The sequence below is a fragment of the Trichomonas vaginalis genome, chromosome IV (genome assembly GCF_026262505.1).
Source record: "Trichomonas vaginalis G3 chromosome IV, whole genome shotgun sequence".
Lineage (NCBI taxonomy): Eukaryota > Parabasalia > Trichomonadida > Trichomonadidae > Trichomonas > Trichomonas vaginalis.
Genome location: NC_067206.1, coordinates 18,793,038 through 18,819,966, shown reverse-complemented (window position 1 = coordinate 18,819,966; position 26,929 = coordinate 18,793,038). Strand labels below are relative to the sequence as shown.

Here is a 26,929-nt window from a genome sequence, read left to right as displayed (position 1 = left end):
ACGAATACTTATATAAAAAACTCTAGGATATTTATATAAGTATCGCCAAAAAAAGTGCGGTAATTAAAAACCGCAGTTTGAGCACTTTCTGAGAGTCTGTTCGTCAGAAAGTATACAAAAAATTTTTTGGCAATGTCAAAAAGTATACACTGAGGTTCTCAATTTTTCAACTGATTCTTTTGCGATGAAATTTATAAAATACATAAAATATATATATATATAATATGAATTTTTTACTACTTTGGATTATTGTAGATACTTGAAATAGATAAAATCATAAACAGTTAGTTATTAAGTATTTATTTATTAATTAAATAAAAATGATACCCTATTGCGCTTATTTTTTGACATTTTTGCCAGCAATTTGAATGGTGCCGATCATGTTTTGATAGCATTCCATAGACAAAAAAATAATTTCTTGGAATTTTTTATCGACGGTAAGAAAGAGTACTCTTATTTAAATAAACAGTATATTTAATCAGTAATCATTGATATACTTCTGTTGAGTAAGTTGTCAGCAAGTTTCTCAACTACAGAAAGCAGTTGAGTGGTGGAAGCAGTGATGTTGTCTGGAACAAATGAATTTGATCTAACAATCGTGTTTTCTACATCATCGTATTTCATGTTGAACTGTTCTTCTGGTGGTTTTATTGGATTTTCTTCGATCAGTTCGAAAACGACATTTTTGACTTCATTTGGATCTGCTTTAAGCATCTTTGCAATGCTTTCTATAGATATCCTAGAGTATGGCTTTGCCAAAACCGAAACGTTGCATTTTAAGACAAATAATTTAACATCATCCAATTTCTCTATGAAGAAACTGTCAGTAAATGATAATTTCCCGCTTTCTTCTTTACTCAGGAACTCCAAATAGTTAGAATTAAGATATGCGTCGTATAATTGGGCCAAAGGAGCCACTTTAGGATGGTTCTTGTAAACATGGAGCTCCGGATTGTTGAATGTGTTGATCGAACGCTCATGAGTCATCATAAGAGCAAGAGTATAATAAGGAAGTACTAAAAGTCGCCTGTCGTTGCCCACGTTGTTAAAATCTTTGAAGGACTCAAAGAGTATGTCCTTAGCTGATAAGTATTTTCCGCTTTTGAATAACTGTAGACCCTCTGTAAGTTTATTCAATCCAGATATGCGTAAAGTTGGCTTAGAAACGTTTGGTATCTGACAAATGAGGTCGTAGTATCCGATAGCTTTTTGTATATCACTTTCCGCAAGAGACATCTCCATTTGAATTGACAATAATTTTAATGCAACGTTACACATATCTTTATCCTCTGAATTTGGTGGAATTGGAATGTACTGTTGGGCATCTTCGATAATGGAAATGGCACCTTGCTCATTTCCTGTAGACAACATTAATTCGACTTGTCGTAATTTTATGTCCAGAAAGAGAATCATGTTCTGGTTGTTGCTCATCTTGGATGTCGAGACTTCCAAAAAAGTCTTGTACGTGGACTCGTTGTGCAAACTATGGGATAAAGCAGCTTGATAACGATTATTGAACCTTTTTGAGGAGATTTCGTTATTGTTAGCAAGCTCAAGGAATTCGGTAAGGATTTCGGCTGTTTTCTGGTTATCATCGTTCTGTGTAAGTAACAATAAAGCATGTGAAAGTGATTTTGTCTTAATATTGGTATATTCTGGGTTATCTTTGATTTTAGCGTATAGATTTAAGAACATATCTATAACTTCTGAGTCATCTAATAGACTAATGTTGTCTTTTGCGTCTTCATACAAAGATTCAGGAGATCTTTCATGTTCATTTTCGTTATCTCCGTCATCTATTGGATCACCATTATCGCCATCATCGCCACCAGCTTCTCCAAAGTCATCATCAAGAATAATTTCTTCGTCACTCATATTTTTTTTATTCCCCTACAAAATAAGTCAATTTTTTTTGTAATTTTGTGTCATGTTTTTGAATTAAATTTTTCAAATCAGCAAAATATATCAAATCCATCGATTTGTACAAGGATGTAGCTTTGTAAAAAAAAACTCTTGAATAATACAAGTATCTTGATGAAAATTCTATTGCCATCGACATTTATATTGTTATTGCATCATTTTATATCTATTGATTTAATCAAAATTCTAATTTTATATCCGAAATCTTTGTGGTCATTGTTTTCCACATCTATAAAATAGATTTTTTTTTCTTCTAATTAATTTAAATAGTATTTTATATAGTAAAACGGGAATGTGTGTCCTTTTTAAAAATTTTTAATGTCCAACCAAGACATTCATCCAAACAAATACAGTGAACTAAGAAACACCCACAAATACTATATCGATATATACAACTCGTTGTATCAGTTGAAAAGTGAAAAAGAAGAAGAATTAAAGTCTATTTTCAAAATGATCAAAACAGAATTGATTGAATCCAATAAACATCCACCCAAAGATATTATAAAAGACATTTTAAAAATCATTCCCTATAACAATCGCTATACAAAGTCATATTTATTTCTTGCCAAACTCTTTTCTGATGAATATCATGTTGAAGAAGTCAAGGGAATCTCTGATATTTCAAACATCCTGTTTTATAAAGAACATGGAATTAAAATAGACAAATCTTTTGATTTCGAAAAAGATGATTTTGAAAATCTTGATATTCACACAGAAAATACAATATACAGAGCAATTATGAATAATGACTTAGAAAAATTCATCACATTCACTGGAATCGATGGATTTGATAAAGATCAAAAACTTAAAAGCGATTTATATCCAGATTCTTATGAAGGATATTCATTACTTGAATTATGTTGTTACCATGGAGCAGTTGATTGTTTCAAGTTCTTAAGAACGAAATTCAACTCAGAAATCACTCAAAGATGTCTAGAATTATCATTTTTAGGTGGAAACAAAGAGATCATGAGTGAATGTTTCAAATATCAAAAACCAAATGAAAAATGTATGGAATATGCAATTATTTCACACAACATTGATTTTGTCACATTTTTGATGAATGAATACAATATCGATATTGATTTAGAAATTTGTGGATTTTACAATAATCTTGAATCATTTTTAGTTTATTTCGATCAAACTAATGATATAAACAAATGTTTTGTTTATTCACCTATTATTGGTATTACATCCCTTACCGAATACTTCATTTCACATGGTGCAAATATCAACGAAAAAAACAATAATGGAGAAACAGCACTTCATATTGCAGCTTTGTATAATAGTAAAGAAATAGCCGAAGTTCTTATTTCACATGGTGCAAATATCAATGAAAAAGATAAAAATGGAGATACCGCTCTTTATTATGCAGCATATAATAATAGTAAAGAAACAGCCGAACTTCTTATTTCACATGGTGCGAATGTCAATGAAAAAGATCAAAATGGAGAAACCGCTCTTTATTATGCAGCATATAATAATAGTAAAGAAACAGCCGAACTTCTTATTTCACATGGCGCAAATATCAATGAAAAGGATCAAGATGGAGAAACAGCACTTCATAAAACAGCACGGAATAATAGTAAAGAAACAGCCGAACTTCTAATTTCACATGGTGCGAATGTCAATGAAAAGGATCAAGATGGAAGAACAGCACTTCATAAAGCAGCACGGAATAATAATAAAGAAATTGCAGAAATTCTCATTTCACATGGTGCGAATATCAATGAAAAGGATCAAGATCGAGAAACAGCACTTCATAAAACAGCACGGAATAATAGTAAAGAAACAGCCGAACTTCTAATTTCACATGGTGCGAATATCAATGAAAAGGATCAAGATGGAAGAACAGCACTTCATAAAGCAGCACGGAATAATAATAAAGAAATTGCAGAAATTCTCATTTCACATGGTGCGAATATCAATGAAAAGGATCAAGATCGAGAAACAGCACTTCATAAAACAGCACGGAATAATAGTAAAGAAACAGCCGAACTTCTAATTTCACATGGTGTGAATATCAATGAAAAAAAATAAAAGTGGAGAAACAGCACTTCAACTTGCTGCATATGTAAATAGGAAAGAAATAGTCGAATTTCTCATTTCGCGTGGTGCCAAAAAATAATGTTCTTACATAAGATAATATTCTTTATTTTTTGATATTTTCGAAGATTGATTTGATTATAAATAAAAAATAATTCAATTTTCTTCACTGATTCTATACATTTCTCTGGGTTTTTAGTTTTTTAAATCTTTGATTATTCTTTCAAACTTACAAGAATCTATCATAACTTATACAATCACTTATAGAATATCTATCTACAAGTCTCTCATTTGATAAGAGGCCTCGAAAAAACTCTGCCCTAGTGTGGTGTAGCTGTGGTATTTAGTCATAAAGAGCAAGATGAAATTATCTGAATTTTCTTTTTCTCCTATTTTTATAATTTGAAAAAAGTGACAAATGAATCAATCATCGAAATTATCTCAACAACTTGTTAAAAATCCCACTAACTTACTCGATGATGATGTTTTTCCAGAGATAACATTCATGTCTAACTACCTTAAAAACGAGCATTTGCTTTGGAAACAAATTGACGAAACATTACTCGCAATTGAAAAAGCATATAGATCATTTGCATCCATTTTTAACTCTTCCACGCCAAAAACAAATCAAATTGCCGTTGGTCCTCCAGAATCAAACATATTTAGAACTTTAATGATCGGAAAAAAGAATGAAGCTGACAGATTCGAAGATTTTGCCAAAAAGATATCGAAAATACATCAAGGTCAAGTCCTTATTCTTAAAGATGGAGCGTTCAATCAAACTGTTTCATTCATTAATGATTTGAATTTATTAAAGAATAATATTTATAGGCAATTAGAGGTAGTCAAAGAGAGCATTCGTTCCTACAATAAACACTACAAAAAATTAGAGCAAACGGTCTTCCAAGCGAAAGGAACTCAACAAATCGCAAATGAAACAAAGAAAGCAGCTCTCACAGTATTGAATGAAAAATCAGTAGCATTACAAAATAATTATAATCAGTTTTATCGTGATTTCGTTGATTATTCTAAAAAACGCGATGAAATTTTCGCAAAAATCGATAATTACCTATCAGGAATATCTCCTAAGACAGCATCCATTGTCAAATCAGTCATAGAAGTTGATAATTCCTTCTTTGCAGCTCCATTAGCTGAATCTGTCCTAAAATGCGAAGTTCCTATACCTGATTGGGATTACGATGAGAAAGAAGAGCCAGAGAAAGGAACATTACGAGTCAGATCTTCAATGGAAATCAATGACGGAGAAATGAAAATTTCTAAATTAGAAGAATTCTTCCTTATTGAAGCAATTGGCGACTACTGGAAGATTAAGAACTCTTTTGGCCAAGTTATGACTGTCCCTTGTGAAATTTTGGTGCCTTGTGAATAAAAACTTATATGTGTGATTAAAATTTTCAATATTTATATAATTTACATTTTTCTGAGCCTGTTTTAGATAAAATAGTTCACGTTGTTTTGAGTAAAATTTTGAATTTCAAATAAATTCGAATTGATAGATATTTTATAATAGTAAAATGTTTCTTGGAATCTTTGTAATAAGTTACAAAATCGAGAGGTCATAATGCATGAATTGGCCATTAAATTAAATTTTGATTCTCCTTTATTCCATGTATATGCTTGTTTAGTTAATGCTGGCAGGCGTGTTCTTTCTATTCGAATGTATCTTGCTACAGCATTTAAATGAGTTTAGCATCTACCTTTAGAGAGTTATATTTAGACCTGAAATCATTTTATATATCAATGATTCTTCAGTTAGATTAACTAAGAAGCCAACAACTTGAAGTGACCTGTTCAAAGTAGTATATGAGTGCGGGTTGTGTGACTTTTTTTGTTACATCTATATATAGACGATGCATTAAAATATAATTTATAAACACATTTAAAAAATTAACATTAATTTTAAAATAATTTATTTTTTTATTTTTTATAAAAGAAGCTATATATAGATGATGTCAGATATTCCACGATTAATTAAACATTGTTTAAATCCTGAATGGGTTAAACTTCAATTTAAAAATGAAGATTGTGAATTATTAAATGAATATGAAAGCCAAAATAAGCTAATGAGGTATAAATATAATGATAAAGAATATTTAATTTCATGGAATCAATGGAGTCATAATCAAAGACCTCATAAACGAGAAGAAGAAATTGAAAATAATGAAATGGAAATCATTGATGACATTAAAGAGGATGGAATTCCTAAATTTTGTAGAAAAACCTTTAGAACTAAGTTAGGAGCGTATAAACGTAGAGTATTAAATCCTGAATACATAAAACATTTATTTAAAAAGGAAGACTGTGAATTATTAAACGTTAATGAATATGAAAATGCTAAATCAAAATTGAAATATAAATATATTGGAAGTGATGAAAGGTGTAAAGATAAAGATAAAGTTTATACAGTTTCATATAATAACTGGCACACGTTAGGGATAAGAAAACATTTAGGAGATTATGGTAAAAGTTCTGAATTCTTTAAATCTAGTATGTACGAGAGAGTAAAAGAAATTAGAAATAATTATTTTCATGAATGAAAAATAAACTTTAAAAATTCATGTCTTACATTTTTGAATAATTTATTTTTTAATTTGTATGAAAATGAGTGGATCAAGATTCGTAACCGTCAATCAATTAATGGATGCTCTTTCACCAATTCTTGAAAATGTTAAACAAGTAGATGTTTATTTCGATGATTATGTAGAAAGTTTATATTATAAAGGTAAGTTTAATATTAAACTTATTGCTTTTGCATTTGATAATAAATTAATTGAAAATGCAAAAATTTGGGAATTAATTCCAGATATTGAATATATAACAAATATTAATGATAAATGGTTTAAACAAATTCCAACCACAAAAGTTCTTTGTAAATTAATGATCAAAACTGAGGAAAAAGAATTTAACGGGTTTAAATATCATCCAAATAAAGTTTCAGAACTAGAAAATGAAAAACTTCAGAAAAAATTAAACGATAGACTTTCAAATGATCGTATTGAAAAAATAAATAAACTAGCAGAAGTTGCATTTAATAATGAAATATTTGATGAATATAACCTTGAACTCAGTGATGGACTTTAAGTCCTGGGCACTTTGTACCTTGAGCTTTAAGGACCCGGGCTCAACGAGTCATGATTTATGAAATCAATAATTTGATTTATTCGCTCTTCAATAATTTCTATTCTTTTTGTTAAATCATCAATTTTCATTAATGAGGTGATTCTTGATTGAGGAATAGATTTCAAACTAACCACTCCTTTTATTTTTGAAATTTTGAATCCATCAACTTTAAACATTTTAAAAAAAAAAAAAAAAAAAAAAAAAAAAAAAAGGAAGTGGGGCTTCCAGGCACTTCGTGCCTTCTAGCCCTGAGGATGAATGATATAATGAAGTTTTTTTTTTCTTGGGGTGGTCTTCCAGGGGCTGCGCCCCTTCTAGCCCACATAAATGAAGTTTTTATTCGGAGGTCTTCCAGGAGCTTTTCACAAATTATATATGTTTTCATGTTTTGTCATGATTTCATCGTAAATGTTTTGTCAAGACTTCTTCGTAAATGTTTTGTCAAGACTTCTTCGTAAATGTTTTGTCAAGACTTCTTCGTAAAATGTTTTGTCATGATTTCATCGTAAATGTTTTGTCAAGACTTCTTCGTAAATGTTTTGTCAAGACTTCTTCGTAAATGTTTTGTCAAGACTTCTTCGTAAAATGTTTTGTCAAGACTTCTTCGTAAAATGTTTTGTCAAGACTTCTTCGTAAATGTTTTGTCAAGACTTCTTCGTAAATGTTTTGTCAAGACTTCTTCGTAAAATCAGACAAAAATATAATTTAGGGTAGAAGGTTAGATATAACCTCTTTTCTACCCTCTTTTCTACCCTCTTGAATTTGTCATGATTTCTTCGTCATAGGCACGGAGATAGGACGGTTATTTTACAAAACTGTCAACACTTTGACCGAGTAGTTTTTTGTGCTGAACAAAAAGTGTCATATAAACATCTGTCAAAAACCGCTTTTTAACTTCACTTAAAATGCCACGTAAGCTACGTAAGAATATACGTAAGAGGAAGAGAGCATTGAAACATCCAATAGTAAGACTAACACCACAACAACAGTTGCAACAACAAATGCTGAATGACCCCACTATGTTGCAACAAATGTCAAGCAACCCTATGCTTTTAAACCGAGTTCTTGGTGCACAGAGTGGAGGTTTAAGAGCGGCACTTTTAGCGAAAATGGCAGGCTATGGTGGAGCTGCAGACGGAACAGCCTATAACCCTCAAAGTCAAATGAATTTGAGTTCACTCAAAAATCAAATAACAGATGTCAAAAAGTCAAACATAGACATACAGAAGCAAATAAGTGAAAACGAAAAGAAACTAGAATATGACAGACACACAAAGAAACTCAATGAGTTAAACGTAGAGAAAAAGAAGAAAGAAGAACAACTGAAAGAACTAAGTACAGAGGAATATGCGAAAAAAGTGTCAGAAAAAGCAACAGAAGTAGCAAAAATGGAACAAGATGTCATAAATTTGAAAAACCATACTACTCAATATAAAGTACTGAAAGATGAAGAGATAAAACAAAAAGCCCTGAAGACATATATGGATAGCGATGAGTATAAAAAAGAAGTTGAAGCAAATGTAAAGGCAGAAAAACTTTTACAGTTGCAAAACCAAACCGTACAGTATGAAAACTTAGCACAAGAAAGTAAAAATAACGACGCAGCCATGCAAAAGGCAATGAAAAGCGCAGAATATATAAAAGCTAACAATGACTGGTTAGATGCCCAAGCCAACGCTAAAGCAGCCCAACTCATAGGGTCAATAAGGACAAAAATACAAGCGGATGAAGATAGTTCAAATGAAGCTTTAACAAATGCTGACTTTAAGAACGCTTTCGAAGCTCTTCATAGTAAGGTGAAACAAGTGAACGACTTCTCATCTGGAAAGAAACTGAAGTCTGAAGGTTTCGACAAAGAGTTAAAAGAAGTAGCACAAAATATGACGAAAATAACAGATGCAGCAACGAGACAGGCAGTTCAAAGTGCCTATGACGCCGTTAGAGCAACTGTTGTGGAAAGTCAAGAAAAAGAGTTACAACAGACCAAAACAGACCTAGTAAATGCTTTCTTAAAAACGAAAAGTCAGGTAGGACACTATGCTGCAGATGGAACATATGTGCCAGCTGGTGGAACTTATATACCAGCTGGTGGAACTTATATACCAGCTGTTGGAATTTATATACCACCAAACCCTCCAAGAGAAGCACCTGCACCAGGACTACCTAAAACATTTACATCGTCACATGGACACAGACACAAGCATGCAACAAAACCAACACAACAACCAACAGTTCAAAATCCAGCACCAAAACCAACACAACAACCAACAGTTCAAAACCCTGCACAACAACCAACAGTTCAAAATCCAGCACCAAAACCAACACAACAACCAACAGTTCAAAACCCTGCACAACAAACAGAGCAAGGACATAAAAGAAGTAGAGAACAAGGAAACCAAGAATTCTTAAAAATGCTTAAGGAAGACTATGGTTACCCAGATACTCTTGACTTTAGTGACAGATATAAAGAAGCTATTAGAAAGTTCAAGGAAGGAAATACTGACCCGAACCTATTTAGCTTTATGGTTCAGCACCAAATGGGATATAATTTCAAACCTGGAAAATACAAGCTCGCTAAGGGATATGATTTAATAGCATATCATCCAAATGACATGGATGAATTTACTCCGAGATATTTGATGTCAGAGCTAAATGACAATTCAACTCTCTTCATGAAACGCGTAAAAAATAGAGACGGAACGAAAGAAGAAAGGTTTATGAGTCCGGATGACTTAGATAGGGAACTTTTTAAAAACGGTCTCGGAATATATGAAATGCCAGCAGATGAGGTACAAGAAACTCCACAGGAAGAAGTTCAGATACAACCAGACATGGAAGAAATAGTTCAGCAACAACAGCTAGAAGAGCCTGAAGGAAACGAACAAGTCCTTCCTTTGGAAACTAACTTCACAGAACTAGATGAAGATTTGGAACAGCCGAAAAATCTTGACCCTCAACAAGAGTATGCGGAGAATATGGAATATTTCCAAGAGTCTAAAAAAAATTCGGCTGACATAGTAGAAGAATATCGAAAAATGTTTGCCGACATACAAAAGACTCCAGCACCAGATGAAAATATTCAGCATAGAATGGAAGAACTGAAAGAAAATGTACACAAATACAACAACCCTTTTTTACTTACGAGCATTTAACGTTCAATCTTTGGATGAACTCGGTGAAAATAAAAGGTTAAATTTCAAGAAAACATATAGAAATGAAACATTGTTTAAAGTTCATTCAGAACCTAACCAAGATGGAAACAAACCTACTTTTGTTTCTGCAGACGATGGAACTACAATGAGATGGGGTCATAAAGCTAATCCGGATAGGTGGTTCATAAACTTACAACCACAATTCCAAGAAGTTGTAGACGCAATGGAAGTGAATGGTGAACCAGATGTAGCTGGTATTTTCAGCGCGGCTTTAATGCCATTGAAAGATATGAAAGATGCAGATATTTTGGACCAGTATGAAATGAACATGGCTGATGGAAATATAACACCTGACGTTCTAAAACATTTATCTCAAAGAACTACACAGAACCATAAGATGGTATATTTGGTGAAGAGTTTAGAAAGAAAGTTAGGGAGAGCGAAGGAAGAGAACCTATTGTACATGACCTTGCAAACGAAAGTTTACAAAATGTCATAAAAACTTACTTTGCAGACAATGAACCGAGAAGGGATGAATATTTAAGTAAACTCAAATGGACAGTACCAAATGAAATGTTAGTATTGAAAAACATGTTCCTTGACAAAATAAAACCAACTACAGAAATAAACGACGCAAGACTGAAAGATTGGGTAAAAGCTTTCCCATTCACAAAAGATATAGTTGGTAACATGGAAAGAAAACCAGAATGGCTACAAAAACATATATTTGGAAACGAGCTTATTCCATATGGACAGGCACTGTTTGAAGAGCTTGAACCGGAAACTCAGGAAAGAGTCATGCAAACAATAAGCGACGACTCAAATACAAACTATGACAAACTCTTTCTAGGATATAGGTTACCTGAGATGGGCGACCAGAGCCAAAAGGCAAAAAGGACATGGGAAATTTGCAACATACTAGATGAACATAATGCAAAGATGCAACAACTTCAAGCAGAGGGCAATGAAGGAAAAAGAAGAGTTAAAAACTCAGTCAGGAAGAAAGTAAAGCTTGGTCCGAGTGGGTTCTATTATGACACATAAATACAACTATTCTATATTTTTACCCATATGAAATGTACGCCGCTCAGAATATAACGCCAACAGTTTTGGATGCCATGAACGGAAATGTTTCCGAATGGTATAACGAATGCGACAATGCCATTAGAAGGTCAGAAATAGTTCCTGGAACTTACGAATATACAACTGCTGTTTCTTATGGAAACGTAGGTGAGTTTGGAGAAGGTTCTTCAACAACAGTAGATATTGCTTGCGACAGGTTTCATATAATTTCTATTGACAACTCTTTCTTATACGTGGAACAAGACATTGAAATAAAACCTTCTGCCAAGTTGTCTGACAAGAAAGGTTGCAATGGAATTTTCTATGTCGGATACCAATATGCTCCAGAAGTTTTCATGGGATATAAGATATATTCTAACTCTGACTTAGTTCAAACAGTAACATGGGCAAACTATGAATGGTTCGCTTTGAGAAACTCAGTACAACCACAAGCTAGAGAACAAACAGACCAGTATGCAACTATTGAGAAAATAAGAAGACTTGACCCTAACGTTCCAGGAGTTTATGTTAACCTTTCTGGTTCAGATGGAACTGCTGCCACTAAAGTAAAACTGAAACTTAGAGTTCCTTTGTCATCTTTCCTCATCTTCAGGTTTTTAAGATACTTGCCAAACTGGGCAGGAAAAATTTCTATCGAACTTACTCCAAGCAAAATAACTTAGTCATTGCACCAACACAAGACCCATTCACTATTACTGTAGCTGGAACTGGTGGAGCCAAGTTCTGTGACTTTTGCAAAGACAAAGTTGACTTAGACTTTGGTTTCTCAAACTTCAACACTGAAGTAAACTATTATTTCAATGCTGCTGGAACTGCTTGGGACCCAGTTAAGTTCACATGCGAAAAATTTGAATGCAAGAGAATAGAAAGCAGACTTGCAGTCTATATGTTGGACCCAGATATTTCAAATGCTTTAGCTGCCAAATATATTGCAGTTCCACTTATGTTCCCTATACACCAAATATCTGTCAAAGACTTTGCAGGTGAAGTTGGAAACCAAAGTGCTGACCCAGGTGCAAGAACAGATATTGCTTTAACAACTGCAATGAAACATGCAGATACTATGTTTGTACTGTTCAGACGAACTATAAATGACTATTCTTGTTTCTACAACCCCGGTATTAAATATCATATAAACATAGATGGCAAATATTATCCAAAGAAGAATATTCTACAGTTGAGGATATGAGGTCATACAACTTGACATTAGATGCTATGAACTTTAACAACAACTTCACAACAACCATTAACCCTGAAATGCAAAGTTCTATTATGCCATATGTGAAAGTATGGACTCATACAGGAGGTCAAAAAACTCAATATACAAATGGAGACCGTTCAAACTTTTGGCTTGGCATTCCATTTGCTGACTCAGAAGACTTTATGGGTGGTATTTCAACTGTTGGTACAGTTCAAATACAATATACTGGTGACAGAGACGGTCCAGATGAATTGAAAGCAAAGAAGTTTACAAAACCAATAGCACTTTTCACGGAAGATGCTCTTTTGAAAATTCGTTCGATGAAACCTGCTGGAGCTCCTCAGATTGGCATAACGACAGCTTCCATCGAGCAGATTTTGGCAGCAGGTCAGTAAGTTGTTCTTGAACTGACTTCTCACCATCGTAAATAGTTATGACACCTGTTTTGACATAAAATTGTATTATAAACTTACCTTTAGAAATATCTGTAAGTTTTGTTGTTATATTTTTGTCTGCTTCAAGAACTTTCACCATTCGGTTATACCAACTTTCTTTGCTTTATGAAAATATTTTGGTTCAGCAAAGACTGCTATTCTATAACATTTTCCATTGTTTGTGTAAAGAACTATTCTGTCAATGTATTTGTATTGTTTGTGTGTGTAAACTTTGTTTTGCTTCAATTCGAAGAGATACTCGAATACGTCCATCTTTTTATTCTAAGTAAAATGTCATTTCCGAAAAATAGAAGCGTAAGTGTTTCAAAAGGTTTAATGGCGATGGCAGATGTGAAGTTAAATTCACCAACTCAAACAAACAGTCAAAGTGTTGTTGTCAATGTCAAAGAAAGAGATGTTGAAGTGGGAAACCATACGAAGACGAAGATGGTATAACAATAGTTCCTGTAAAAGAACAACCAACATACCCTGAAGTTAGCAGAGACTTAAGTTCTGTTGCAGATATTCGAAACGACTACATGCAACTGAAAGATAAGCTTAAAACTCAGGAGAAGATTTGTCAAGCTTTAGGTCTAATGTTAAACTTGGTTGAACACAACCCTGTAAAAGTGAACTCATATGTCATCGCACCTCATGAAGTTTTGAAAGAACTATTGAAACTTTTGACAGAGGCAGACGATATAAACATCAAAGAAATAGAACCTGACATTGCTTGCTGTGGTGTTTCATATAATGTCATTGACAAGATATACGTTATGAAAGGAGGTGAAACCTTGAACTTAAAATATAGTTTCCCAGACGTCATAAAAATATTTGACGACCACAACATTTCATTAAAATTTATTTGCTAAGTAAAATGGCAGAAGACATAGTGGTTTATACTATTACGACTAAAAACCCTGAGTCATATAATTCTATAACAACAAACTTACAAAGTCCTCAAGGACGATATTGTAAACTAACCTTAAACACAATGACGACTAAAGCCTGTTTTGCTCTTTTGACACCAGAAGACTTTGTTGTTGTGAATGGTAAAAAATACTTCTTTGAAGATACTTACTCAGATATACCACCAACAGGTTTTGTTGACTTATTTAATACTTTAAGGACGGATGTAACATGTGCTGCAACTAGAGCAGGTTTCATTATGTTTGGATGTCCGACTGAGTTTACTATAAACGATATGAGCTATAATACAAAACTTATATCTGGTTTTTACTACCAACAGTTTCCTATAACAGGAAAAGGTGTCATACAAGGAATGTCTGTTCCATTGACTTTAAGCACACCTATTTTATATATTGTTTCAAACTTAGGTTCAAAGTGCTATTCGAATGTCGACAGAAACTACTATGACCAAAAGATACTCATGCGTATAAACAACACTTTCTCTGCTGGTTTGCCTATTGTTCATTCGAATGCAGAGTTTTCAGCTTTAGTAAACTCAAACACTTTAGCAAACATAAACTTAACCTTAGTTGACGCAAACTTTGTTCCTGTAAAACTTTTATGTCCTATGTATTTGTCAATGACGGCAGAAAGTTTCGAATTGGAAGATGCAACTGGTGAAAGTATTGTATTACAAGAACAACTTCAACAACAAATAGCTCAAGAACAACAAATGCAACAACAAAGTCAAGAATAAAAAAAATATTTTTTTTATTTTTATAAAAATGTACAGAATAGATGTTTCAGATTTTTATGACTTCCAAGCCTTCAGAAATATGTGTCCATTTAGAGACTATAACAAAGCAGTCGAGAATTTGAAACGTTTAGTCATTTATGTCGACTCTGCCCCAGAATGTTATGTCATGAAAGAATGGGATGTTGTCTTTAACAAACCAAGAGCGACAATAGTTTCAGAACAAGAATGTAGACAGAAACTTAAGAAAATAAAAGTCGTACAAGTTGGCATGAAGATGTTAGATGCTTGGGATATCTTATTGTCAAAGTTAGAAGATTTTTCAGTTCGTGGTATAAAGTTTTATACACCTTCTCCAAACTTCTATTCTATCTTCACTGGATATAAATATGAACAAGTAGAATGGAAAGAATATATTATAGAAGCTTGGTTAGACCATGTCAAAGAAATTATATGCAATGGAAACGAAAAGGTTTATGAGTATATCTTATGTTGGTTTGCAAACATCTTACAACATCCAAGTGCTAAAAATGAAACTGCTCTCATTATAATTGGAAAACAAGGAACAGGTAAGAACACATTCTTTACAGATATTTTGTGCAAACTGTTAGAAGGTTATTCGAATCCGAATATGACAAACATAGAAAACATCTGTGGCAAGTTTAACTCTTCAATTGAGAATATGAAACTTATAGTTTGCAATGAACTTCAAAGTATAGATACAACAAAAGTTTTGAACTCAGATGCTTTGAAGAGTCTTATAACAGATAAAGTTGGAGTTGTTGAAAGAAAATATAAAGACCAAAGAGTTTGTGAAAATGTTGCAAACTTCATTATGGTTTCAAACAATGCTGTTCCGATGAAGTTAGAAAGTTCTGACAGAAGATATGTAGTTGTCAGAACGTCAGATTCTCGTATGCAAGATACAGAATATTTTGACGCTTTGTCAGAATGTTTGACATCTGACTTTTACAACCACTTGTTCTCATATTTCATGACATTAGATATTTCTAAGTTCAATCCAAGACAAATTCCATATACCGAAGAGAGACAAACATTGTTAGAAGCAAACAAGAGTGTTTATGAACTGTTCGTAGATGAAACTGACTTTGTGTCATTAGATGAAAGGTCATTGTACGATTCATATAAACAGTATTGTCAAGAATATGGTTATATGGCAGCGTCTAAACGTACATTCTTGGCAAATGTCAAAAATCTTTTAGATGTTCAGAACGGCGTATATACAAAGAAAAATTTTTCTGAGTAAATTTTAAAAACAGTATTTTTTTATTTTATTTGAAATGTACGCTGAGTTTGTTGGAGAAGACCGTTGGGAAACTTGTTTGTTAGATGAGAAATATGAAATTCACTGTTGTGAGTCATTTGAAGTCAGAAACAAAGAGACAAAAAGAGTTTTAAGCGGATGGGAGCAAAATAACGGATATGCGCTATTCTGGTTAGATTGTCCTTATGAAATGTATGAAAAAAAGGCTTTATATGAAGAATATAGAAAATATTGTCATGAAAACGATATAAGACCAAGCTCTAGAGAAAAATTCTATGCTGGTATAAAACATCTTTTCGAAGTTCGGAATGGCAAATATAGAAAGAAATAATTTTTCTGAGTAAATTTTAAAAAAAATATTTTTTTTTATCCGATAGAAAAGATGACGAAATTCATCTCAGTAAATAAGTACATGACAGAAGTCAAAGAAGAACTAGACCCATTCGCTTATTTGAATGTTTACTTCTACCATTTTGAAAAGTCTACATTTGACAAAGTTTGGAACATCGAACCAGTTAAGTTTGCTATTGTGACTAAAAATGGTGCGAAATTTGAAGACTTAGACATAGAAGGTTTGTTAGCAGTCAAAGAAAATTTTGACAGAAGGTTTTCAAACCTTAAAGAAGGCAAAGCATACAAACTTGTTATACCTTATGAACCAAAGAAAGCAGACGACTATGAATATTATGAGTCTAAGATAGTTGAAGTTCAAGGTAAATTGGGTAAAAAGATTTTAGAGTCTAAGCCAGTGTTTGCTCCTAAAGAGGAAGAGAACATTGACATTGACCCAGAAATGTTCTAAAAATAAAATTTTATTTTTACATGTCAAATTTCTTTTTCTCTGGCTCTGGCTCTGGCTCTTTCTTCTCTTCTTCTACTTTCTTTTCTTTCTTCTCTCTCTTCTTCTTCTTTTCTGGTGGAGTTATGTCAAATTTCTCAGAACCATATTTATGTAAAAGTTCTTTGTCCTTTAATAGCTCTTCTATTCTGTTTCCTATTTCATCTTCAAGAACAGCGCATGTGTCTTCTTTGCATTCTAAGAACTTTTGTTGGACTTCATCTCTCCAAGAGGCGTCATCTCTGTCAACAAGTCTGTCATTGACAAATTTTAAGACTTCTCTGCCTAATGTTTTATGGTTCTTGTCATATTCCCAGAAACAGAACTTTAGAACAAATTCACCTTTCTTGTTTACACTATGTAAGATTTTATGGTCGACAGATGTTTTGCTGTCAAAAAGTTTGTCTCGAATATAGATAGCGAAATCGCTCGACATTTTCAAAAAGATAAAAATTTTAATTTTTCTAAAAATATGTTAGAAAAAAAGTTTGCTGACATTGACAAGAAATTTGAGAATGTTTTAAATAAGAACAAGAGGAAGTTGGAAAATGCTCAGATAAAACCCATACATGACAAGTTCTTATTTGCTCAGAATGGTATAACAGGTCTAATCGCACCACCTGGGTCGGGTAAGACTTTCACTTATCTTAAAATGGCTGCACAACAACAAGAACTAGATGAGAAGAACCCATTCTATGAGTTAGTTGTTATTTGTAGTACTTCTGGTCAATTTGACCAAACCGTCAATTCGTTCAAAGATATTATAAAGAAGTCTAAGTTAGTATGTATAAAGGATACTGAGTTGTTAGATTGGATAAAGAAGTACCAAAGAAGAGTTTTGAAGTATAATGCTATAAATGAGTATGTCAATTCGAGGTTTAAAGACCCAAATGAGGAAATGCAGAGAATATTAGAGAAGAAACACTTCAGAAACAAACAGAAAGAGATAGAATACATTTCGAAGAAATTGCAATCTTACGATTGGAAGACTTACCCTCACAGATGTCTTCTTATCTTAGATGATTTCGCCTCTCATCCTTTGTTAAAGAATAGAGAACAAGATATGTGTCGAATTCTTAAGAAGCTCAGACACTTTAACATCTCTGTTGTCATTTGTGTACAGACAGCAAAGAGTTTAAGTAAAGATGTTAAAAGAATACTTACTGACATTATACTTTTCCCTGGATTGTCCGAAGACGATTTCATGGAACTTATGAAAGAGTCCATGGCAGGTAAGTTTGACAGACATGAACTATGGGAGAAGTACAAAGTCATACAAGACCCTCATACTTCTTTCAGAATTCATATCTACGCGAACAAAGTTCAAATTGTAAAAAGTCAAGCTTGAAAAATGTAAGTGTTTAGTCTTAGTAAGTCTGTTGTGGTGCTGGGGCTGTCGGTTCTTCTGGCTTTGGAAGACATTCAGGAAGAGGGACGTGAGACATTCGTTTGTGTCCTGTCGGAAGGAAGAACTTTTCCAGTTGTCGGGAAAAACTTTTCCAGTTGTCGGGAAATTTTTTTCCAGTTGTCGGGAAAAATTTTTCCAGTTGTCGGGAAAAAAGTTCTCAATTTTCGAAAATTTGAATGGTTTACGGACGGACAACAGGAAAATTTTTTCCAGTTGTCGGGAAAATTTTTTCTTGTCGGATGGAAAAACTTTTTCTGTCGGATGGAAGAACTTGGAATGTCGGAAGGAAGGACTCGGAATGCCAGAAGGATTTGACGAGGCAATTTACTTTATAGAGCTACCTGAGCCATCTGAAGTCAAGCGTAAAAAATAAATGGTTCATCTACCCTACTTGTTTGAAGTTGTCAAAATACTCTGTTATTTTTTCCTTTAACAATGGCAAATCTTCTTTGAAGGTAAGAATTGTACAACCTTTCATATCATAGTGTGTTTGAGGTAACGTATCTTGAACTATTTGTTTCACATCTTCATTTGGGGTCATTGAAATCGGTAAGTTTTCGCGATAGAACCAATTTCTGTCAGATTTGTAAATCTTAGCAAGGTCGTAAAAGCTTTTGTTGTTTCTTCTGACTAAATGCAACATAACCATATCTTTATCTTCTTCATTTTCCATCTCTTCAGTATAAATCATATACTTATAGTTCTTTTCCTTTCCTTTTGGTACCGAACGTGGTATTCTTTTCTGAATGCTTTTGTCTTCTTTCATCATATCTTCTCTCTGCTTTGTACAAAGTTCGTCAAGTAGCATAAGTATGTAGATTGCATAACGAGGTGAAGCCCACATTGCTATTGAACTAACTAGGAACTTATGAACATATATACCTTTTAGATGTGATGGTAAGTTTTGTCTGTCTTGGTACATCTTTTTAAGTTCTACATGTTCAAACTCACTGAGGAGTTCATGAGTGCTATTTAATTCAAACCAATCTTGTGGTTTCATAGTATCTGGAGCAAAACATGCTGTCAAAATACTTTGCATTTGGTACATATCGTCTTTGACCGAACGAATGAGACGTAACTGTTTGTTAAACTGAACCCACTCATATTCTTCATTTATGGCTTCATGGACTATAACTGTTGTTGTGTTCTCTGTTGTTGACATATCTGTCCTTACATACAAAATAAAAAAATAAATAAAAATAAAACTAACTTTATTTTTTCTGTCTTAAGGAAATTCATGATTTCATAGAGTTTTGGCGACCCCGAAGGAAGTCGGTCTAGAGAAATTTCACTGTTTTTCATAGAGTTTTGGCGACTAAGGTTTCTTACCTACTCGCTGTTCTTCACTGTTTCCGAGGGAAGCAATCTTATGCCATTTTACTCAGAATTTTGTTGCTGAATTCAGCAAAAATATATTTTAGGGTAGAAGGTTAGATCTAACCTGTCTTCTACCCTCTTTTCTACCCCAGTTATTTTATAAGCGTTTTACATGGTAAACGTTATTTTTACATGTATTTTTCAGCAACTTCGTCAAATAATTTTATAGCTTTATCTATCTCATCTACTTCAAACGTTTCTTTACCTTTTATGGGAGCACCATACATTTTCTCAAACTTTTCAAGTAGTTCTGTTTCAGCAGCTCTCATATCGTTAACCAACACAACCTTGACTCTATTGACTGTACTGTCATATCTTAGAGTTATATTATATGTTCTTCCTATCTTATATCTTTTTGTGTTGAAGTCCTTCGGTTTCTGAACGATGTAAAGTAAGCCTTCACTGCAACGTTCTGAGTCGAATAAACCATATGTTATGAAGTTATATCCAACAACTGGGTCTAACCATAACAAAACTATTGGTATAAGACTTTTGTCGATGAGATATGCTGTAGTTCCATAGAATCTTACCGATATCATAAGCTCAGGATTTCTTGTCAAAATTTTCTGACTAGAAGCAATTCTAACCCAGTCCTTTGCTTTCTTTCCAGATGGAGATAAAATGTCTGACAAAGAATATTTGTTTGTATTTCTTTGAGTATCTTACGTTTAAATACCTATTCTACCACTTTGGTGTCATTGTCTATCTTCAAACTGTTCAAACTCAATGTTTGACATATTCTTTCTTTAAGTCAGCATAGTCGTTTCTCATACGTTCTATCTCTTTGACGAGTAGTTATATTTCCTAATGGCTGCTTACATTTTGAAACATTGGCGGGTTCATTTTTGCGTTATATTCTGAAACCTTACCTGTAGTATGGACTAAGGCGTCAATTGCTCTCTTTAACTCAAAAGTTGCGGGTTTTATTCTGTTCATTCCATATCTTACCTCTTCTATCTTTATCTTTTCCTTATCTGCCATACACATTAGCAACTAACGAAACAAAGTTGTCGTAGGTCTTAAACTCCCCAGATTTGTATATGTCAGAGATGTTCTTATATACCATATCGCAATCTTTTGTCCATGACTTTGTGGTTGCAATGAAATCCAAGAAACTCATAGTTAACCTTTCGTATGAACTTCTTTATTTCTACTGAGTCAGTTGCTTTGACTTCTATTTCATCGAATTCTGGAATAGTAGCTTTTGTTGCTGGATTTCAGGCAATTTGGGTAAATGGTCGATGAGGTCCTGCATGTCATAAAGATACTGTTCATTTGTTTCATCTTTCGCACAAACAGTCCAAAGTACTTGTTAAAAGTTCTTGCTTTATCTTCTGGATTTTTGTTTCGAAAGTATATGAAGAAGGAATGAAGCTTTCATCTCTACTAACATTGAAGTTGGGTCATGACTAACGGTTTGGTGCTGTTGTTGCAACATGTTCTTACAAAAAAATAAAAAATATTTTTTTAAAAAAACCACTTTATTTTTTATTTCGGGAAAACTATGACAATTCAAGAGGGTAGAAAAGAGGTTAGAAAAGAGGTTATATCTAACTTCTACCTAAAATATATTTTTGCCGAATTCATGAGTTTTGGTTGAAAGAATACGGTGGAGCCAAAAGTGGCTCGACCTCAAAACAAGCATTTCTGTATAAATTCATGAAAATTCAAGAGGGTAGAAAAGAGGGTAGAAGACAGGTTAGATCTAACATCTACCCTAAAATATATTTTTTGTCGAAAAAAAATGGTTCATTTACTCACAATATTTTTTTACAAAACGACCCCAAACTTTTTAACTTCTTTTCTGCAGCTTCTAATGTTATCTTAGCGAGTTCATATTCTCTAAATTCTCTCTTTAAATCTTCTTGTTCCCATTGGTCTAGTTCGTATGGCGAGTCTCTATAACAGAACATATCTACGTTCATGTTCTATTTGTTTTTCCATGCATTTTTCTAACTTCTTCTTCGAACAAAGGTTTTGCATTCTCTGCTGTATCTTCAAGTTCTTCTTCATCTAATTTCTCATGAACTTTCTTGTCTATGGAGTCCAGAATTTTTCTCAAACTGCTATACAATATTTTGGAGAAGCCCACATTGCTATATAGTTTACGAGTCTTGGGTCTACATACATTCCTCTAACCTGTTTGATTTCATCAGGAATTCCTGCATGAATTTTGTATAAAAAGCAACCCGCTGTTTTCGCGGTTGGTATATTCTTCAAAAATGCCTTAAAATCTCTTCCCAGGACTTATTTTCCAACAACCTTCTAAAGTCTTTCCTAAACTGCTGACACATATTTGTTGCATTTATATAACCATCCTTGTCTCTACGTAAGACTTCAATACCGTTGTAAGTGCCTTTTGTGAATGTTTCGCCATTAGATTTGTTCGTGAACGTTTTTGCTTCGACTGTCATACTGTTTTACAATAAAAATAAAAAATATTTTTGGCTTAACCGTCGGACATTCGTTTGTGGCTTAACCGTCGGACATTCGTTTGTGGCTTAACCGTCGGACCACCAACGATGAAAGTCTTGACAAAAACATATACGATGAAGTCTTAACAAAAAATATACGATGAAATCTATTTCCTGTGTTGTTGTCAAAATGTCATGTTGTCACACTTTTTCAGAGAAGTTAAAAATGACCGAGTGACGCGAGTGACCTGGTCGCTAAAATATATTTTTTTTCTATCTTAAGGAAATTCATGACAAATTCAAGGGGTGACTTTGTATAAAAAGCAACCCCCTGTTTTCCGCGGGTTGGTATATTCTTCACAAAATGTTGTTTTGAGGTCGAGCCACTTTTGGCTCCACCTCTTTTTCAACCAAAAACTCATTTTTGTCGAATTCAGCACTTTTCCGTAGTTGTATATGAAAGACAATTGGATGAAATTTCTTCATCTGAAATAGTCCTACCAGTATTTGTAAAGATATAGTCTAACGGTTTTGTATCTGCTACTTTTGTTTTTGTTTTTTCAACCTGAAGCAATTTAATATATGTAAAAATATGACGTTTTAAATGGTATGCATATAGCTTCTTGAATTTGTTAAGAAGTATTTGAACGTGTTTTCCATCGTCTGTATCTCTAGTGTTTACATTAAGCATAGCCTTCCTTAGTAAAACATACTTGTAATTTCCTATAGTTTACGCGCCGGTATAAAGTAGAAAGTAGTTATTGTTCTTCTGCTATAGTATAAACTCATAACGTGAGTGCTTACCATAGTCTGTATTTTTCAATTGCCTTCATCTCTAGTTCGTCGACAAATTCGAAATACAATATCTCGAAATATCCTAGGTTCTTATTGTTTTCATAACGAGTGGACCTCACGTATAGTTTTCAAAGTCTTATTTGTTTTTTTCCATTTTCTTATACGGTTTATATGGTCTAAAGAGGTATGATTGTTTAGGAGTCGGTATAAATGAGTTGTCAATGAAAACATGTTTTTAAGTAATGTGTTTCCCACAAATCCTCATCCTAGCATTCCGTTATTTTGCTCCATTCGCTTAAAAACTCTCTTTGTCTTTGTTTCTGACTATCGAAGACTCACAACAGTGAATTTACATATTTCTCATCTAACAAACAAGTTTCCAACGGTCTGTTCCAACAAACTCAGCGTACATTTCAAATAAATATAAAAAAATGTGTTTTAAAAACGAATGTTTTACTTCATGCAATAGCGTTCTTTACTGATTTCATGCCAATGTTTTAATTTCTTTGCCGTATTTCAGACACACCCTCACATACTTCACACGTTGCGAGAGAACATAACTTCGGGGAGGAATAAAACTCTGTCTAGCTTAAAACAGCCCATCTTTTACACCGACCATGACCACTTTCAATGAGTTATGTTATAGACCTTTTCGTTCGTCATGAGTGCGTCAATGTTCTCATAGTAATCCTTCACTTTGAGTTTGATTTCTTCGGAGAAAGAATGTGCTTGTAGTTGTCAAGACTGCCTTTTGCGAGACTGAGGGTAAGACCAATGTTTCGGACAATAGGTTTTACATGTGGTTACTAAAGCCACTTTGACTTGAGTGAATTCGTACTTCAAAACAAAAGGAGAAAACCTTTAACAAAGTTTGTCGACCTTCTCATATGTTTACTTCTCCATCTTGATATACTGTTCCTACCAGCGTTTGTAAAGATATAGTCAAACGTTTTTGTATCTACTAATTTGTTCTTTGTTTTTTCAACCTGAAAGCATTTAATATTGTAAAAATATAACTGTTTTAAAATGGTAAATGGCCATATAGCTTCTTGAATTTGTTAAGAAGTATTTGAACGTGTTTTCCATCTGTACTCTAGTGTTATACATAAGCATAAGCCTTCCTTAGTAAAACATACGGTTGTAATTTCCTATAGTTTACGGCGCGTATAAAAGTAGAAAGAGTCTTGTTTCTTCGCTATAGTAGTAAAGACTCAAACGTATGCTTACCATATGTCTGTAATTTCAATTAACTTCAATCTTCTAGTTTGTCGACGAAATCTCGAAATAAATATCTCTAAATCTACCCTTGTTCTTATTGTTTTTTCAGAACGAGCGAGTGACCAACGTAAGTTTTTTCAAGTCTAATGTCGTTTCTTAACGGTTTATATGGTCTACAAGAGGTAAATTTGTTAGGGTTCGGTATAAAATGAGTTGCAAGAACAATATGTTTAAAATAGTGGTTTTCCCAACCCATCTTCATAACAGCATATCCGTTTTTCGCTCGCCATTCGCTAAAACTCTTTTTGTTCTTTTTGGTTCTGACTTCAAAAGGCTCAGAACAGTGAATTTCATAATTTGCTCATCTAACAAACAGTTTTCCAAAGTCTTTATTCCAACAAACTCAGCCGTACATTTTCAAATAAAATAAAAAATGTTTGTTTAAAATATTTTTGTTTTAAAAATTGGTATGCCATTTCATACTCTTCATCTCTAGCAAACATGTTGTCTGACGGTCTTTCCAACAACCTCAAGCGTACATTTCAAATTAAAAATAAAAAAAATATATTTTTTTCACTTTACTTTAATACTGACCCCCCAAGCCCGGCGACGTTGCACACTACCATAAGTCTTGACGCCAACCCCTACCAGCTAAGGAAGGTGACTTGTTTAGTTTGAGAAACTTAACTTTGTTTTGAGTTATCTTCAGTTTTTGGTTTTTCTCTCTTCTATCGTTTTTCGTCACTTTTCGTTCTCTGACTTTACCTCACTTGCAGGACTAGGTGTGTCGTCAACAGTCTTGCATAAATATCATATCCATTGTTTTTTGTTTTCCTTTCCAACTTTTTGTTTGTTGTGAAAGTTTAGAATATTTCGACTCTAATCAAGTGACATGTCTCTATAATGAACTGTTGGTCAGTAAGAACCTTCCCATCTTTGTCTCGAAAGCTTCCTTCAGACTTCAATATTTATTTGTGAGAGTCTGTTCTTTGTGAATACTAGCCGTTCCATTCTATGAAAAGTGACTTATAGTTAGGGTCTGTTGATTGTATCCAAGATCTCTGGCACTTTTATTATAGAATTTAGTTCCTCTTGACATACTGTAAGTTTCTTTGACAGGGATTTTACAATGGTTCTGAACTTTTGTTTGTTTTGGTGTCAAATCTACAATCTACCGTTCAACCACTTCGTCCTTTTCATCTCAGTAAAAAATTTTAGTTTTTTTTTTTCAACAACTGGTTGTTTTAGGTTTTTAACATTCGGTCTTAAAACTTCCTAGAGGTATAGGAAGGAACTTGACAAAACAACTGTTGCTGTAACTGCTGAAGTCCGACAAACTCATCATTAGCCCATTTGTCTCAATGCTGATGTTCATTTCATCTCAGAAAAAAATTTACATCCCCAAGTTTGAGGCTCCGGATGAGTTGGTGTTGTTTTACCATCTGTTGTGCATGTTATATCCCTGTTAAAGAATCTTTTCACCTTGTCATCGTATGTGTCCTGCTTGTTTATAAAGTCAGTCATTCCTCGCTGTTCGTAAGAATATTAAAGTATATGCCTACGGATCTATTCCGTCTGCTTGTCTTCCTAACATCCTGTCCATATCCATACCTTGAAACTGTTTCCTCTTGTTTTAGGAATTTGGAATCAAGATCTTGCTGGCATCTCGGGCATACATCCCAACCTTTCTGTACATCGTTTGTACTAATAGGTTGTGCTTTCTCTTTAAGTATAACCTCAATGTACTCATAAATCTTCCTTCCACACTCCAAACTACACCTCTGCTATCTGTTCCCACTGCGGGTAAAAACTGATGCAAACTCTCTAATGCGCCAAATAAACCCATTTCATTATGATTAAAAATGACGAACAAAACAAGACCCCTATCTTTCTAAGGAACCAAAGAGAAAGCACTCAGATAAAAAACTCTTTAGTTGCAACACAAATGCTTGGTTTATGGATATCTTGGAAAACATTCATCAGACGAGATTAAGAAGATTGGACTCACCATAACTGCTAATAATTTTGCGTCAAAATCACAGATACTGTGAAGCATACATTCAGTCCAAAAAAGATTATTTTTATGTAAAATATCTTGCGCTTGACATATAATTCCGTTGACAAATACCATCCAAACAAAACTGACAATCTGACTTGAAAAGTTCTTTCAAATAGAAATGAAACTTAAAAACTATCTGCGTTCAAATATTCGTAAACCAATATTCATTGTCGACCAAAACATTCGCTCTTGGTGTCATTGACGATTGTATAAAAATGTTTAAGAGACTTATAACCAACCACAAGGTGTAAGCAATGAAATTAGTCATATATGACACAAGTATAGACACTTCTCCCAGGCAAAGATTGAGACAAGTTTTAAATATTTCACAATAGAACCGTAAACAAAAGGTTTGGGAAAACCACTCCCGCAGAAATGCAAAAACAACCCGACTTAGAGAAAGACTATAATTTAATAGTTTTAGTCAAAAGAGACAAACAAGAAAAGAATGCCAGGCTTCAAACTCTAAGAAAGGTGACAAAGTAAAAATAGAAATACCTAAACGCGACCCATATGAAAATACTATTGACTATGACAACAATGGGAACCTACGACAGGTACTCACCATCGTGTTCGTAAAAATAGAGAAAGTATAACAAAGAGAATATTAGAAGTTTTAGGCAAAAACATGGCAAAAATGTACAGACTGCAAGCAAGAAAAGAAATAAAACTATCTATTGTCCCAACCTCGTTTCAAACTTGTTAAGGTTTCAAGGTGTATACCTTCCAAAAGGAACAGTTTCCTTCTTTTAAAGACAAGTTCCTAAAAATAATAGACACTCCTGACGAATATGCTAAAGAAGTTGAAAATGAACGAACTAAGCATTTCTATACCAATGCGTAAACTGTCCATGTAAAGGTGGCAGTAGTCTTTACTTTGTCCGTTGATGCTGGT

The 26,929-nt window shown here is 33.5% G+C and overlaps 13 protein-coding genes and 1 pseudogene across 14 annotated transcripts, besides 2 other annotated features; 11 read left to right on the top strand and 3 right to left on the bottom strand.

Annotated features, from left to right (window-relative positions):
* Nucleotides 1-463: 463 nt before the first annotated feature.
* On the bottom strand, nucleotides 464-1,875 carry TVAGG3_0124090 (protein deneddylation; the record flags this gene model as incomplete). The annotated part of the gene is made up of 1 exon (XM_001300451.2): nucleotides 475-1,875. The coding sequence occupies one exon, from the start codon at nucleotides 1,873-1,875 to the stop codon at nucleotides 475-477; it is 1,401 nt and encodes a 466-aa protein (XP_001300452.1).
* A 363-nt stretch (nucleotides 1,876-2,238) lies between these two features.
* On the top strand, nucleotides 2,239-4,040 carry TVAGG3_0124080 (ankyrin repeat and SOCS box-containing protein 4 family; the record flags this gene model as incomplete). The annotated part of the gene is made up of 1 exon (XM_001300452.1): nucleotides 2,239-3,960. The coding sequence occupies one exon, from the start codon at nucleotides 2,239-2,241 to the stop codon at nucleotides 3,958-3,960; it is 1,722 nt and encodes a 573-aa protein (XP_001300453.1).
* A 241-nt stretch (nucleotides 4,041-4,281) lies between these two features.
* TVAGG3_0124070 (uncharacterized protein) lies at nucleotides 4,282-5,372 on the top strand (the record flags this gene model as incomplete). Its single annotated transcript, XM_001300453.1, has 1 exon — nucleotides 4,385-5,356. The coding sequence occupies one exon, from the start codon at nucleotides 4,385-4,387 to the stop codon at nucleotides 5,354-5,356; it is 972 nt and encodes a 323-aa protein (XP_001300454.1).
* Nucleotides 5,373-6,624: 1,252 nt separating this feature from the next.
* Nucleotides 6,625-7,068, top strand: TVAGG3_0124060 (protein of unknown function, DUF4108 family; the record flags this gene model as incomplete). Its single annotated transcript, XM_001300454.1, has 1 exon — nucleotides 6,625-7,068. One exon carries the CDS (start codon nucleotides 6,625-6,627, stop codon nucleotides 7,066-7,068), a length of 444 nt encoding a protein of 147 aa, XP_001300455.1.
* An 829-nt stretch (nucleotides 7,069-7,897) lies between these two features.
* Nucleotides 7,898-21,747: a mobile genetic element.
* On the top strand, nucleotides 8,589-10,414 carry TVAGG3_0124050 (annotated as a pseudogene). Its single transcript has one exon. A coding segment is annotated over exon 1 (1,826 nt).
* TVAGG3_0124040 (uncharacterized protein) lies at nucleotides 11,336-11,930 on the top strand (the record flags this gene model as incomplete). Its single annotated transcript, XM_051223668.1, has 1 exon — nucleotides 11,336-11,930. A coding segment is annotated over one exon (595 nt), but the record flags the coding sequence as incomplete, so codon positions are not given.
* TVAGG3_0124030 (protein of unknown function, DUF4106 family) lies at nucleotides 12,528-12,938 on the top strand (the record flags this gene model as incomplete). Its single annotated transcript, XM_051223667.1, has 1 exon — nucleotides 12,528-12,938. The coding sequence occupies one exon, from the start codon at nucleotides 12,528-12,530 to the stop codon at nucleotides 12,936-12,938; it is 411 nt and encodes a 136-aa protein (XP_051108653.1).
* Nucleotides 14,260-14,643, top strand: TVAGG3_0124020 (uncharacterized protein; the record flags this gene model as incomplete). Its single annotated transcript, XM_051223666.1, has 1 exon — nucleotides 14,260-14,643. The coding sequence occupies one exon, from the start codon at nucleotides 14,260-14,262 to the stop codon at nucleotides 14,641-14,643; it is 384 nt and encodes a 127-aa protein (XP_051108652.1).
* Nucleotides 14,672-15,300, top strand: TVAGG3_0124010 (uncharacterized protein; the record flags this gene model as incomplete). Its single annotated transcript, XM_051223665.1, has 1 exon — nucleotides 14,672-15,300. A coding segment is annotated over one exon (629 nt), but the record flags the coding sequence as incomplete, so codon positions are not given.
* TVAGG3_0124000 (Poxvirus D5 protein-like family) lies at nucleotides 15,557-15,907 on the top strand (the record flags this gene model as incomplete). Its single annotated transcript, XM_001278160.1, has 1 exon — nucleotides 15,557-15,907. The coding sequence occupies one exon, from the start codon at nucleotides 15,557-15,559 to the stop codon at nucleotides 15,905-15,907; it is 351 nt and encodes a 116-aa protein (XP_001278161.1).
* TVAGG3_0123990 (protein of unknown function, DUF4108 family) lies at nucleotides 16,308-16,727 on the top strand (the record flags this gene model as incomplete). The annotated part of the gene is made up of 1 exon (XM_001289694.2): nucleotides 16,308-16,727. One exon carries the CDS (start codon nucleotides 16,308-16,310, stop codon nucleotides 16,725-16,727), a length of 420 nt encoding a protein of 139 aa, XP_001289695.2.
* Nucleotides 16,744-17,199, bottom strand: TVAGG3_0123980 (uncharacterized protein; the record flags this gene model as incomplete). Its single annotated transcript, XM_001289693.2, has 1 exon — nucleotides 16,744-17,199. The coding sequence occupies one exon, from the start codon at nucleotides 17,197-17,199 to the stop codon at nucleotides 16,744-16,746; it is 456 nt and encodes a 151-aa protein (XP_001289694.2).
* TVAGG3_0123970 (protein of unknown function, DUF4106 family) lies at nucleotides 17,662-18,111 on the top strand (the record flags this gene model as incomplete). Its single annotated transcript, XM_051223664.1, has 1 exon — nucleotides 17,662-18,111. One exon carries the CDS (start codon nucleotides 17,662-17,664, stop codon nucleotides 18,109-18,111), a length of 450 nt encoding a protein of 149 aa, XP_051108650.1.
* On the bottom strand, nucleotides 18,554-19,219 carry TVAGG3_0123960 (KilA, N-terminal/APSES-type HTH, DNA-binding family; the record flags this gene model as incomplete). Its single annotated transcript, XM_001281630.1, has 1 exon — nucleotides 18,554-19,219. The coding sequence occupies one exon, from the start codon at nucleotides 19,217-19,219 to the stop codon at nucleotides 18,554-18,556; it is 666 nt and encodes a 221-aa protein (XP_001281631.1).
* Nucleotides 19,406-19,562: a mobile genetic element.
* Nucleotides 21,748-26,929: the final 5,182 nt, after the last annotated feature.